We start from the raw sequence: 13,113 nt of genomic DNA, 5'->3' as shown, positions 1-13,113 counted from the left end.
GAGTTAAAGTTGAAAAGGGCATACCATTATCTAGTGTCAATTATTATGTACTACTCAACATGAGTAAAAATCTTACTCCATGAATGATCCCACTCAGTACTGACTTAAATGGGACCATTTGTAGGGTAAGGAAATATCCAGTTAAGTAAGATTACCAGAATTTGGCCCTAAATATATCTGAACGCCACTGAATCCCTTTAACATTTATTTTCATATTTCATTTTACCTTAGTTTTCCAGAAGCATATTTTACAAAAAGAAATGAGATAATGTGTTTATGCATCAGGAATAAACGTCCTGATCTTCTTGGGAGAGTAAATAACATATTGTGCAAAATTATGAACCTAGATTCAAATACTTGAGCTGTGTATTCTGTCTACCGATGGCTGGGATAGAGAGCATGCGTGACCCTCTGTGCTCCTTCCTTTAGTTATTCAAGAAGAGTTCTGAGGAGACGCTAGGAGAAACGTCGTTAAGTGGGTGAGGTGAAAATGGTAGTTCAGATAATAGTGGGAAAAGGTGCGAGGCAAAAAGAGCATGGAACAAGTTTGACAGAAAAGACATGAAGGAGGGAAAGATAACCTTCTAGCCACAACTGATTCTAGATGCATGTGAGCAGAACGGTCTCCCAAAGGGTGACATCCTGCTGCACCACTTAGTTTTTTATATTGCTCTCCCCTGATTGGCCAGTCTTTCCCGTGCCCCAAGGCTGATGGAGGCAGAGGAAGGAAACAAAAATGGTTTCCCCTGGGTGGGCAAAATGACCAGTGCCACTCCTGCTTGTAGCAGAGCAAAAGGGCCAACAAAGGAGGAGCAAAGGAGAGAAGGGAGGGGAAAATAAGACTAATGAAAAAAATAACATGTAAGTATTCTTTGGGCAACTCTACTTTTGACTGAGAGTTGGATTCCAATAGCCTTACTCTATATGAGTAAGGTTATCAGTATCTGACCCTGAATGATCACCACACCCAGACTTATAAAACAGTGAACTTTCCAAATCAGACACATGCCTACAAGGAAAATCTCTCTCTTCTGAGAACAAAGTGACGTCTACTCACATTTTACCTGCAGCCACATAGCACTCAAAGGTGTAAAATCCTGCCTTTGAAAATAAACAAAATCAAAGAAATTACTTCCAATCTGATTCTTACAATGAAATCCCCATGGATTAGGGAGGACCAAACATCAGCTTCAGAAATAAATGAGTTGTGCAAAGCAATTTGCAAACAACAGAGATGAATGATGGCTACCAGCAGAACCATTACAGTTAGGTTTTATTGTATCCCTAACTCAGTTTGGAAAGTAAGCTACTAATAACATAGTAACTGTAACAACTTTTATTGGTTGCCACAACATCTTTGTGGGTCCTATAAGAGACCTATAAGTAACCAAACAGCTGAGGATCTACATATCTGAGGCATCCTCCATTCATCACACCTACCAGGCTGAATTTCCATAGTGACTATGGCCACAAGGGAAAAGCAGGTTAGGCAGGGAATAACACTTTGTTGTGTATGTATTAAAGATCCCCCCATACCTCCGTGATGAAAATACTAAAGTCAAAACTTTCAAAACCTATTAAGAATGCCTTGCATCTATTGTAACAGTGGTCTCCAAACTACTCGTGTCATACTAATCTAGGAAGTGAGGCTGATATAATACTCCTTTGCTGCCACTATGGCACTTCTTCACTGCAAAAAACATGTGTTCTTATCTATATTAACTAATTTAGCTAAATCAGATTAAAATAGCAGTGACAGCAACTCTGCTTCTAACTTAAGTTAGCAGCTCGAGTTTAAGCCTTTATAGGAGTCTCGGGTTGAACTTGAATTGCTAACCCAATTGAAATGCCATGTTGCTATGTCTTCATTGATATTTTAATGCAGGAGCTAAGAACACACTCTTTTTTTACAGTGAAAACATACCTGTGTCTTTAATCTGTGCTATTCCTGTTCTTCATGTAGTTCTTGTCACTCTACAGTGAGTAATCAAAAGAGGTGGTTAAATATATCATGTAAGTTTGCTTAAGATTTTACTTGTGGTATGGGGGAGAAAAAGATGTGGAAAAAAGACATGGATATGGAAAAAAGCAGAGAAGGAGTAAGAAAAACTGAGAGGGGATGGAAAGCATCAGAGAAGAAGAGGTGGAGGAAGGCAAGGATGAGGGAATGGGGACTGCCAAAGACAGGGGAGAAGAACTCCAGGGGGTAACACACACACAGCATGTAGATGGAACATTTCTACTGTAATTAGGATGCAATAATTATGGAAACAATGCGGCAACAGAAAAATTTACTAGTTTACTGGATACAAATAGTGAGGAAACACCCAGCTCCCTGCAAACTCCATGGACACTCATGCATGCATCAATACTGACAGATCCACAGAAGTTGGGGAGAAATTAGATAGAGCTTAATGGATCCAGATATAATCCAGCCAAACATAGTCATTCAATGGGTTTCCTCACCAAATTGCTGGGCATTCAGGAATTTCCACATTGATTATATCTGAATACAGACTATTCCCATTTAGGCAGTGACTTGTGCTTGAAAACAGCAGGTTTTGTTTAGTTCCTCAATAACTGCCTTGCTTGAACATGATTCATATGTTTCCTTAGTAACTGCATGGACTGAATAGGACATGGCTTTTTTCCCCTGAATGTGCTGTGATTCAATAGGATCCAGGCATTTTCGTACTGAACATCTGTGACTTGGGAAGGATCCATGTGTTTTCTCAATGAATATTAGTGGAACTGGCAAGGCTCTGAATGTTTCCTTCTTGCTTCCATGCCTGGAATTATATATATAATCAATGCGTTTTGCTTCATCCAGCAAGATGAATAGATCTAGCTTTTACTCTGCCCCACCTTCTCTCTACAAATGACAGCAAGCCATGTTACAAAAATATGGAATAAAGGTAGGAGTAAATTCTCAAATATTCTATTCTTCCCCCATTAGTTAATTTCCCCCTCCTATATCTATCTATCTAATTTATTGATAGTACACAGAGAGAGAGAAAGAAATGTCAGAAATGAAATAGTTCCACATATCCAGATGTGGTAGGTGTAACAACACTGGGGAAAAAATACTTCTCCCCTGAAGCTGCTATTTTAAATGATGTTACAGCAGCACTAGCCATTCTAAAGAGTATTGCCATCCCAGGAGTGGTGCTTAGGAAAGGGGTAAAATATTTGTAGTTCTTACCATGCTTGAAAAAGAGGCAAGTAGCAAAGAAGCCATTTTACCTAAGGGCCTAGCAAACACAAAAACTGTATTCTTTCATACCATCTGACCTATCTATAATATGTGCTCCAGCCACCTTCTTTTACTCACCCTGTTCTTGTTTATCCATGCCAAATTTGCCTTTTCTGAATGCCAGAAATGGTGAGATTCAGTACAAAGAAGGACTAGTAAGAAGAGCAAGACATGGAAATGGAAATGTTGAAATATTGTCCTTAGCTTTCACAGAATGATAGATGCCACAGTTCTTAGCATAGATAGGGTGCTGTATGCTCTCAGTGTCACCATAGAAACATTAACAAATTAATCCTCATGAGATGCCCAGTTAGGTAGACACATGAAAAATGGGGAAACAGACAAAAGGTGAAATTCTGGCCCCACTGAAATCAAGGGAAGTTTTGCCAGTGACTTGAATAGAGCCAAGGTTCCACCCAGAGAGAGTTTAGAGCACTTGCTCAAATTTATTAGATATAGGATTAGAATTCAGGAGTTCCTGGCTACTAAACCTATGCTTAGTCTAGACCTCACAGCTATAAAATCCCAAGTCCCACAGTGTTTCAGAATAAACCACCTCTCCAACATCTGAAAAAAGATGCAGAACTTTCTGGGGACTAATGTGATTCATTTTAACCAGGAAAATGAGAAACTATTTTAGCAATAATCAATTTTGACAATTATTTTGTGACATTAAAACCAGAATAGCTACTGCCAAGAGCAGCAGGGTTTTAGAAGTTGTGGCAAAAGATAATGTGACAGAAAAAAAAAAAAGGCTATACTGGATATTAAGTTTCACTTAACTTGGAAGTTATTTCTGGTAAATGCTTCCCTGCCGTGCTTTTCACTATTTACTGAGCTAATAATGGTGGGATAAAGAGCTAGCATTCACTTTATGGAAAATTTGGACCAGAATAATAAAGAGAACAAAAACTCGCTGAATGTAATAAAACTGTTTATTCTTGCAGATTTTTGCATAATTTAAATTCTCTCTTCTGATGAAGCATATTTCTGCATCTAAAAGTAGTAGTGTGCTTTATTCACTGCTTTCATTTAAAAGCTGTTCCTCCAGCACCCACCAAAAATCAATCTTTATAAAAGCCATCTCCAGGTTCAAGTTTGTTTTAGATCATTGAAGCATGACAAAATATTACACAATTTAGCAATACACAATAGCAGGGCTGATCACTGCAGGATTCACAAAAATGTAGTGATTTATTTGTATGAGTAGAAAGCCGAGGAAATATATCATCCTTCTAACGTGCCTAGCCCCTGGGCTCTTAAGGTGTCACCATAACCGCCTACCTCGGGAATATATTTTCTCCTCATGTGGTTTGCACTGTTTTTGTGGTAAATACATTATTACACCACATTTATCTCAGACCTTTGTGTGGCTTCCCCTTCTAGGAATTTAATAAATAAATTAGTGCAATATTGTTTACATGAATCACTGAAAAGAAGGCTGAGATCCTAACTACAGGGACTATACCTGCAATTTTATCCAGCTAATGGCTTTGTACAATTATTTAATAAAATTTGTGAAGTGCTTTGGGTTCCACTTGGCTGAAAGGCTCTATAAAAATGCTAGCTCATTATCAATCTGCACAGTCTGGAGTGTTACAATCTGTGAGCAAACTTCATTGCATTGAAATCATTAAGGCACGAGACAGGAACTTCTCCCAGATTGTCAATTTTCTGTATTTTAAGAACCTCCAGTCTATCTTTCCCCCTAAATCATCATTTTCAAATGCAGGCACTGTTGTAACTTCGATGAAAATGAGAGCCCAAAGTCAACCCCTTCCGCCTGTGTCCTGGCCTGGCGGCTCTGCAAGAAGCTTGTTTTCCATCACCTTATTTAAATAGTTGCACAGACAGAATTAATGTGGTTTCACATCCCTGTGTGTACTTGCTCATTTTATCCCCACAAGCTAAGCAGTTCTTATATTAACCCCACAAGCTAAGCAGTTCTTGTTTTGGCACAGATTGTCCCTCTATCCAATTGCATTGTCAGTGATTATTTTTGTGTCTGATCTATAAGGTTATTCAAGATAAACGTGCATAAAACCGTATTTCTCCCTACGATTCCAAATCACTACTTTGCATGGATCACTTGATCGAGGGCCTGCATGTCTCTTCTAACGCTAGATTCAGGTTAGCAGGATCACGCTGGTGCGCTGTCCTTCCCAGAATCTCGCCTCCCAGCCAGAGAGGAAAGAAGGGGACAACTCCCTGCTGCAGTGCTTTCTCCAGCTATCCATAGGAGCAGAGTCTGCCCTTGTCTGAGAGCCGAGTCACATGGGAGGGGGTGTGTTTGCAGCTCTGCTACTCCTGAGACGTTATGGGTAGCAGGCGTCTCAACTGCGGCAGCGGCAAGGAAGCTGTCCCCTCCCGCCTCTCTCACACACACTTGTTATTCCCCGCACCAACTTTGGCAGGTGTGTGCGTGCGCGTGTGGCTTAGAGGATTTCCTATTGCTCTGGCAATAGGAATAATGCACCTGACTCCGGCGGGGGGAAAGCGGAGCGAGGCGCGGATGCGAAAGAAATAAAGGAGGCGAGCGAGAAGAGGAGGCATCCGGCAGCAGCAGCGCTCGTGGAGGAGCGCACAGGCTGTGGCAGTGCGTGCGCGCGCGGCGAGGGGCCCCTGGCTGAGCCGTACGACTGCAAACAAACCCCTCCCGATGCTGAATTGGAAGCGATCCCCGTGTCATTGCACTGGCCTGTGAGGAGGTGGCTGAGGAGCACCCGGCGCTCGGATCCTCCCGCTGCGGGCAGACCCGGACCAGGGGCGCTCGCGTCTGAAACGGGGGGGGAGCAGCGGAGATGGGGCAGCGGCCGCTGCCCCCGAGGGCGAGCAGCAGGTGCCAGAGGCAGCGGGAGCGGCCGCTCCCCCGGGGGAGCAGGAGACGCGGGGGCCCAGGGGCGCCTGGGGCCGGGCTGCTGGCGCTGCTCGCGCCCCTGTGGCTGTGCGCGGCGCGGGGCTGCTCGGCCCAGCTGTACAACCTGAGCCTGGCGGTGGATGAGGGGCTCCCGGCGGACACGCTGGTCGGGGACATCCGGGCCGGGCTGCCCCCGGGCGACGGGCAGCCCGGCGGCTTCTTCCTGTCGGAGGGGAGCGGCGAGTCGGCGCTGCTGGCGGATTTCCACGTGCAGCCGGACACCGGCATCATCCGCACGGCGCGGCGGCTGGACCGGGAGCGGCGGGCGCGCTACAGCTTCGTGGCGGCCACGCTGCGCGGGGAGATGGTGCAGGTGGAGATCGCGGTCACCGACGTGAACGACCATCCGCCCCGCTTCCCGCGGGACTCGCTGCGGCTCAACGTCTCCGAGCTGAGCCCGCCCGGCAGCGCCTTCCGCCTCCCGGGCGCCCGGGACCCCGACGCCGGCAGCTTCGGCACCCAGGGCTACACGCTGCTGGCCGAAGGGCAGGAGGCGGAGGCGGCGGCGGCGCCGCTCTTCCAGCTGCGCTACGGCTCCCCCCCGGAGCCGCTGGACCTGGTGCTGCTGCGGCGGCTGGACCGGGAGCGGGCGGACTCGCACCGGCTGGTGATCGAGGCCTGGGACGGGGGCAGCCCGCGGCTGAGCGGCCGCCTGCGGGTGGAGATCCGGGTGCTGGACGAGAACGACAACGCGCCCGCCTTCAGCCAGCGCGAGTACCGGGCCCGCGTGCGGGAGGACGCGGCGCCGGGCACCGCCGTCTGCCGCCTGCGGGCCACCGACCCGGACCTGGGCGCCAACGGCCAGGTGCGCTACCTCATCAACCGCCGCCAGAGCGACCCCGCCGCCTACTTCGCCGTGGAGGAGCGGACCGGGCTGCTGCGCGTCAACCGCCCGCTGGACCGCGAGGCCCGCGCCCTGCACCGCGTCATCGTGCAGGCGCGCGACGGCGGCGCCGAGCCCGAGGTGGGCAGCGCGCTGGTCTCCATCGCCGTGCTGGACGTGAACGACAACAGCCCGGCCATCCACGTGCTCTACCTGACCGAGGGCGGCGGCGCCCGGCTCTCCGAGGCCGCGCGGCCGGGGGACTACGTGGCCCGCGTCTCCGTCTCCGACCCCGACGAGGCCGGGGACGAGATCGGCCTCACCCTGCAGGGCGGGGACGGCACCTTCGCCCTGCGGCCCGGCGGCGCCGCCGGCCTCTATTTCCTCTGCGTGGAGGGGCCCCTGGACCGCGAGAGGCGGGACCTGTACGAGCTGCGCCTGGCGGCCACCGACGCCGGCTCCCCGCCGCTCTCCGCCCGCGAGACGCTGCTGCTCCGCATCGCCGACATCAACGACCAGCCGCCCGCCTTCCCGCAGCCCCGCTACCGCGCCGCCGTCTCCGAGGCCGCCTCCCCCGGCACCACCGTGCTGCGGCTCAGCGCCTCGGACGCCGACGAGCCCGGCTCCCCCAACGCCCAGGTGCGCTACGCCCTGGAGGCGGCGCCGGGCGCCGCGGGCCCCGAGCTCTTCCACATCGACCCGCTGAGCGGCGTGATCAGCACCCGGCGCGGCCTGGACCGCGAGCGGGAGGCGGCGCTGGAGCTGCGGGTGGTGGCGCGGGACCTGGGGGAGCCGCCGCTCTCCGCCTCCTGCCTGGTGAGCGTCCTGGTGGAGGACGCCAACGACAACGAGCCCGTCTTCGAGCAGCAGGTCTACAACGCCAGCCTGGCCGAGCACGCGGGGCCCGGGCACTGCCTGCTGCAGGTAACCGGGCTGGGGGGCGGGGGCAGCGGCCCGCCAGGGCAGCCCTGCTGGGGCCGGCGCAGGTGGGGAGTCTCGGGGCAGCTTAAGTATCTTCTCCAGAGACACCTGGGTTCGTTGGTACTGGCTGTGCTCAGGGGCCTGTAGCAGCCCTCTCCCTATGTAGGGACAGGGAGCATCCCTGTGGGGGGAGGCATGGGGGCAGCAAGCCGCCTTGGCAGGGTCTGCATCGGGCTCACACTATGGCTGATGTAGAAAACCTCACCTGTTGTGTCCCCTAGGCACGGTTGCCAGAGAGTATTTGCATGCATCTGATGAAGTGGGCTTTAGCCCACAGAAGCTTATGCTTAAATAAATTTGTTCGTCTCTAAGGTGCCACAAGTACTCCTTGAACTCCTATACTGTCAGCTTAACTGTTGTCACGCCCAAATCACAACATCCCCCGGTTTCAAAACATTGCACACACACTGATTGTCAGGCATAACAATTTTCTTCCCGCTTTTCTCATTAATTCATTGTAAGAAGGAAGCCAAAGAAATAATTTCCTTTTTGCAAACACTGTCACATTTTAAAAACTGGTAGGTTATGTTGGTGACTTGGGGTAAACCAAGGAAATTCACACACAAAATCCTTCCTTCCTGGGCCTCTCTGGAAAACTCCTATAGATTAGTATGCAGAAAACATAGAAAAGGGGCATCTTCAGCATGATACACCCCTTTTGCCAAGTACCATTGAAGATATGCTGTAGAGTTGGGAAGGTATGCCTCGCCATGTGTTTCTGGAGTGTCCATTATCCTCAACCATGCATGGATTCCATAGCAGAATTAACCCTGACAGTCAGTATTAACTTCACTATGCGTCTGCTTTTTCTTTCATGAAAAGGGATTTCTGGAGGAATGGACTAGCTGCAGAGATCCAAGGCAGCACAATTCTATTGAAGTTGGTCTTCTGTGGAGCCAAAGAAAGGCACAAGGATCTCTTGAGGCTGTACAGGAGGCTCTCAGTTTTGCCATGTGGGCAGAACCCTGTAACCATTCCATGTGAGTGAGGCAAACTTTGGTCCTCAGAAGAACAATAGTTTTTTGTGCTCCTTGTGGTTTCTCTGGGGGAAAAGTCTTTCTGGTCCCAGACTGTTTTTCTAAACATTCCACAGACCCGGGGAATACATATTGTTCTTTCTCTTCCATAGTATGCTCCAGGCTTTGCATTACCATTTGCTATATATGGTATCATAGAACAGAATTATTTTTTGACAGAGTCATGGCTTCAAGATGTATGCGTAGTTGTGGTTCTGTTGGTACCAGATGAACAAACTGAAAATGGGGGAATGAGCTATTTTTGCACCAATCTTAAGTGTTTATTTTGTACAGTATGCAGGCACTTCATACTGGTTGCTTTAGAAATTAAAATTATCATCGTATTATTAGTTGCCCTCCTCAGGATTGACTGCTTGGGTGGTCTTGGTGAGCTAGTTTTATGGAGGATGGTGTAACATAGAGTTGGCTAGCTTTTCAACACGGATGCAGTAAAATACGTTCCAACATTAAGGCCTGAACCTGCAAACACTTATACAGGTGAATAACTCCCCTCATGGTTTCAGTAGGGCTGCTCAGATGAGTAAAATAACTCGTATCTGTAAGTATCTATAGGATCTAGCCCATTGGATGCAACTAAAAAACAAACAATCAAATTCTCAAAAAATACAGAATAAACTGCTGATAGTGATCTTGACCCTAACTGGAGCCATAGCAGGTAAAGAAAACAGGAAGGAAAGCTCACAGTAAGTATACTTTCCTTGGCTTCATGTGTTGCAACCAGGGTTTATTCACACCATATTTCTGCTAGTGGAATCCTTTTGCTCCAAAGCCTTGTGGGGTTTTTCCTAGTGTTGGTCTCTTTACCATGGAGATGTGCTTCCAATTAAATCCTAGTTGTAGCATATGGATCACATGAGTGATAGATTTTACCATGTGTGCTTTCTGTCAGCAAAGTGATGAAGTATTTTGTATCTGATCTTTATAGCTTTAATTGTGTTCATTTTAATATGAACTACAACCTTTGCAAAAAATTAAAGGAATGTATTATTTGTCTTCAGTAGTGGCCACAGTGTGGTAAGCACTGCAATTAATGCATTTTGTTTTATAGATGGTGAATGCTCTGAATAGCAAGGGCAATTGGTTGGCATTCAACACAAAACTGACTTGACTTATCCTCTGGTGCTCTTCATTTCAGCTCCTCCATAGTTATGCTATCTGGCTTCTGCTCTGGTTTGGTGCCACCAAATACATCATTTTACAACATCACCTACACCATTTTGAGCCTCCATTCAATGATAAGCACTTGCCCCAATAGAGCTTAGCTAAACGGTGTATTTATTGTATTGGGTTTTGTGAAGTGTTCTTAAAAAGATTTAATTTGTATCTCTTGGCATGTAAAAACTCTTTGACACTAGGGCTAGATAATAAACACAGAGTCCCTATGAGCTGGTTCTAATGGTAGTTATTACTGAATGATGGATTCTGAAGCTTTGCTGCAGGAAAGGAGCCAGACAGGATGACATGAGGGAACTGAAATGAAGGAAAAAGGAAGAGTTAGCTTTGCAATATGATCATGAAAGTTTACTTGCCAATGAACAAGGTCAGTTCACTGACCTATTACCATGATGATTAATGCTTTTTTTTTATTTAAAAAAGATGTTTTACTTTCCCGTCAAACAACTACTCCTCTACAAGTGTGGTTGAGTAGAATTTTGCAAGGCTGTTGTTTTCAAAATATCCACATCACAATTGGTATTTGGGAGTCTTGGCTTATAAAATTAGCGTTTAAAATGCAGTTTGTGTTTTAAACGGTTAGCTCATTTTAGCATTCAAGTGTGCTGCAATAAGCTCTTTATTGAAGATGGTAACCTTTAAAACCAAAAACTTCTTCCACTCAAACTCCCTCCTGGTTACAGGTCACATGAGATGTTTCCTGCTGGCTTCATGCTTTGGGAAGCAAATAGAAAAGCTGGCAAAACCATTTGAGGAGTTTATCTGCTGCTAGTCAGATACTTCAGCCTCATTAGGGTTGCCAAGTGGTAGCAATAGCGAGGAGGATTGCAGCCAGCAGTCCATGGTGCTGAAGGAAAGTTGTTTTTTAAATTGATGTGGCCTCAATCTACAGTAGGAACTGATTATTCCTGACATGTATTTAGTCATGTATATATTACCATCCTCAAGGAGGTGCGGAGACTAAAAGAAATGTAATATACATACTTATTTTTTTTAAAAAGGTTTAAATGTACTAGTGGAGAATGAGGGTTTTCCAGTGGGTCATTCAAACGTCAAATGTACCGTATATGTTGACTGTCACTGCACTGTTGTAACTATGAGTAGAGCTTGAAAAAATTGCCATGTACCTATCATAGGTATAGGACTAAATCTATTAGCCAGAGGTACACACAAAAGATAAGGTGGGGCCCAACAGCAAGGTTCTGCGGGAATGCTGCAGTGAAGTCCAGACATTTCCAGCTGCTAGGAATGAGGAGGGTGCTGGGATTTTTACATGGGTGTTGACCCTGGATTCTAGTTGAGGGCTAAATTTTTCTCATCACTTTGCATATGTCTAATCCAGTGTTTCCCAAACTTGGGACGTCGTTTGTTCAGGGAAAGCCCCTGACGGGCCGGGCCCGTTTGTTTACCTGCCGTGTCCGCATGTTCGTCCGATTGCGGGCTCCTACTGGCTGTGGTTTGCTGTGCCTGGCCAATGGGGGCCACGGGAAGTGGCGTGGGCCGAGCGACGTACTGGCTGCCGTTTCCTGCAGCCCCCATTGACCGGGCACAGCAAACTGAGGACAGTGGGAGCCGCGATTGGCCGAACCTGCGGACACAGCAAGTAAACAAACCGGCCTGGCCCGCCAGGGGCTTTCCCTGAACAAGCAGCGTCCCAAGTTTGTGAAACACTGGTCTAATCAATTGTGAAGCTTCAAGCTAATGGCTTGGACAATTGACTGTGTGAAAAAGCTTTTTTATGCTCTCTTTCCCACCCTCCAGAGCCTCCTGGCTGTCTTAAGGACGATAGGGCTGTTTTGTAGTAACTGCTCTCCCAGAGATTTCCAGCTGCAATTAATAGTGGGGAGTGGAAAAGTCTCTATTTTTCCACCCCTCTCCTAGCCATTTTCTTGGGGCCTATAAGCCCAATATCTGACTTGTTACTGCTCATAACTTTACCAAGAACCTGCATGAAACTGACATCATTATTGATTGTGTCATTGCTGCTTCCATGGTTCTGAATAGAACCTTGATAAGTGAAGAATTTTGTTAATTTCACTTTGCTGCTGCTTGGCCAACTTATTAGCAGCAGAAATGGACTGAAGCTATCTGCATAATAAGGAATGCAGCTCTGCATTGTTTTACCTTTGGTTCACAACTGTAGGACCTAAAAACCATTTTTAAATAAAAATTTAAATTCTGCAGAAATGAATGGTTTAATCCCCTTTGCTCATCAGGGAAATCTTCCTGCTCTGCGGTGATTAGATTTTTCAACCCAGATGGGTAAAGTATAGAAACCTCTTACTTTCTCCCCACTAAACTGATGACTGTAACAAAGAGCTATGTTCTAGATCTTGCCAGTAGTTGCTCTACTCTACTACCCTGCTATAAATCTAGTCAGTCAGTAAATGCTGGTCATTTTTTTTCATCTGTATTCCAAATGACAAGATGTGGTCAAGAATTTTTGCCTGACAAGAAATTTTACTTCTGTTTTGATTGCTGTTTGGGTTTCCTTCATTTCAATTTTTTTCCTGTTCGAAATGATGTCTCAGAGACTAGTTGTGTGGCTGGTACTGGATCACTCTGCACCTAAATCTGCATTTGATTAATTTCACTTGCTTTACAAATATCCATAGCTTGAATGAACCTGCCCCTCTCATGTAGAAACAACATAGGCTTTCAGTGCTCCAGTGCCTACCACCATGGGAAAATGCCATTAACTGTGCTTTAAGTGCAATCTCAGCAGCAATGAGAAAAATTTAAAACTTTGTTTATACTGATTCATTTTATTCAGGCAGATTTTCTTGCAAATCCAGCTAATTTAGTAGAAACAGTTGCTCCATCTCTTGGTTAGTTATGGCTTCTGACACAATGTGGTGGTGTTCAGCAAGCACTCAGGTAGGTTAGAGAGATGCAAGTCAGCTATTAACTGCATAAACACAAAGATCAA

The 13,113-nt window shown here is 46.7% G+C and overlaps 1 protein-coding gene across 1 annotated transcript in view; it reads left to right on the top strand.

The window, feature by feature from the left end:
• Positions 1-5,478: 5,478 nt before the first annotated feature.
• The window catches only part of DCHS2 (dachsous cadherin-related 2), a 236,584-nt gene continuing 228,949 nt past the window's right edge, over positions 5,479-13,113 (top strand). The window contains exon 1 of the mRNA XM_048847435.2: positions 5,479-7,917. Within this exon, the coding sequence (XP_048703392.2) occupies positions 6,055-7,917 (1,863 nt within the window). The 5' untranslated portion in view covers positions 5,479-6,054. The remainder of the gene's footprint in view (positions 7,918-13,113) is intronic.

The sequence above is a fragment of the Caretta caretta genome, chromosome 4, assembly GCF_965140235.1.
Source record: "Caretta caretta isolate rCarCar2 chromosome 4, rCarCar1.hap1, whole genome shotgun sequence".
Taxonomy (NCBI): Eukaryota; Metazoa; Chordata; order Testudines; family Cheloniidae; genus Caretta; species Caretta caretta.
This window is presented reverse-complemented; position numbering and strand designations above follow the sequence as displayed.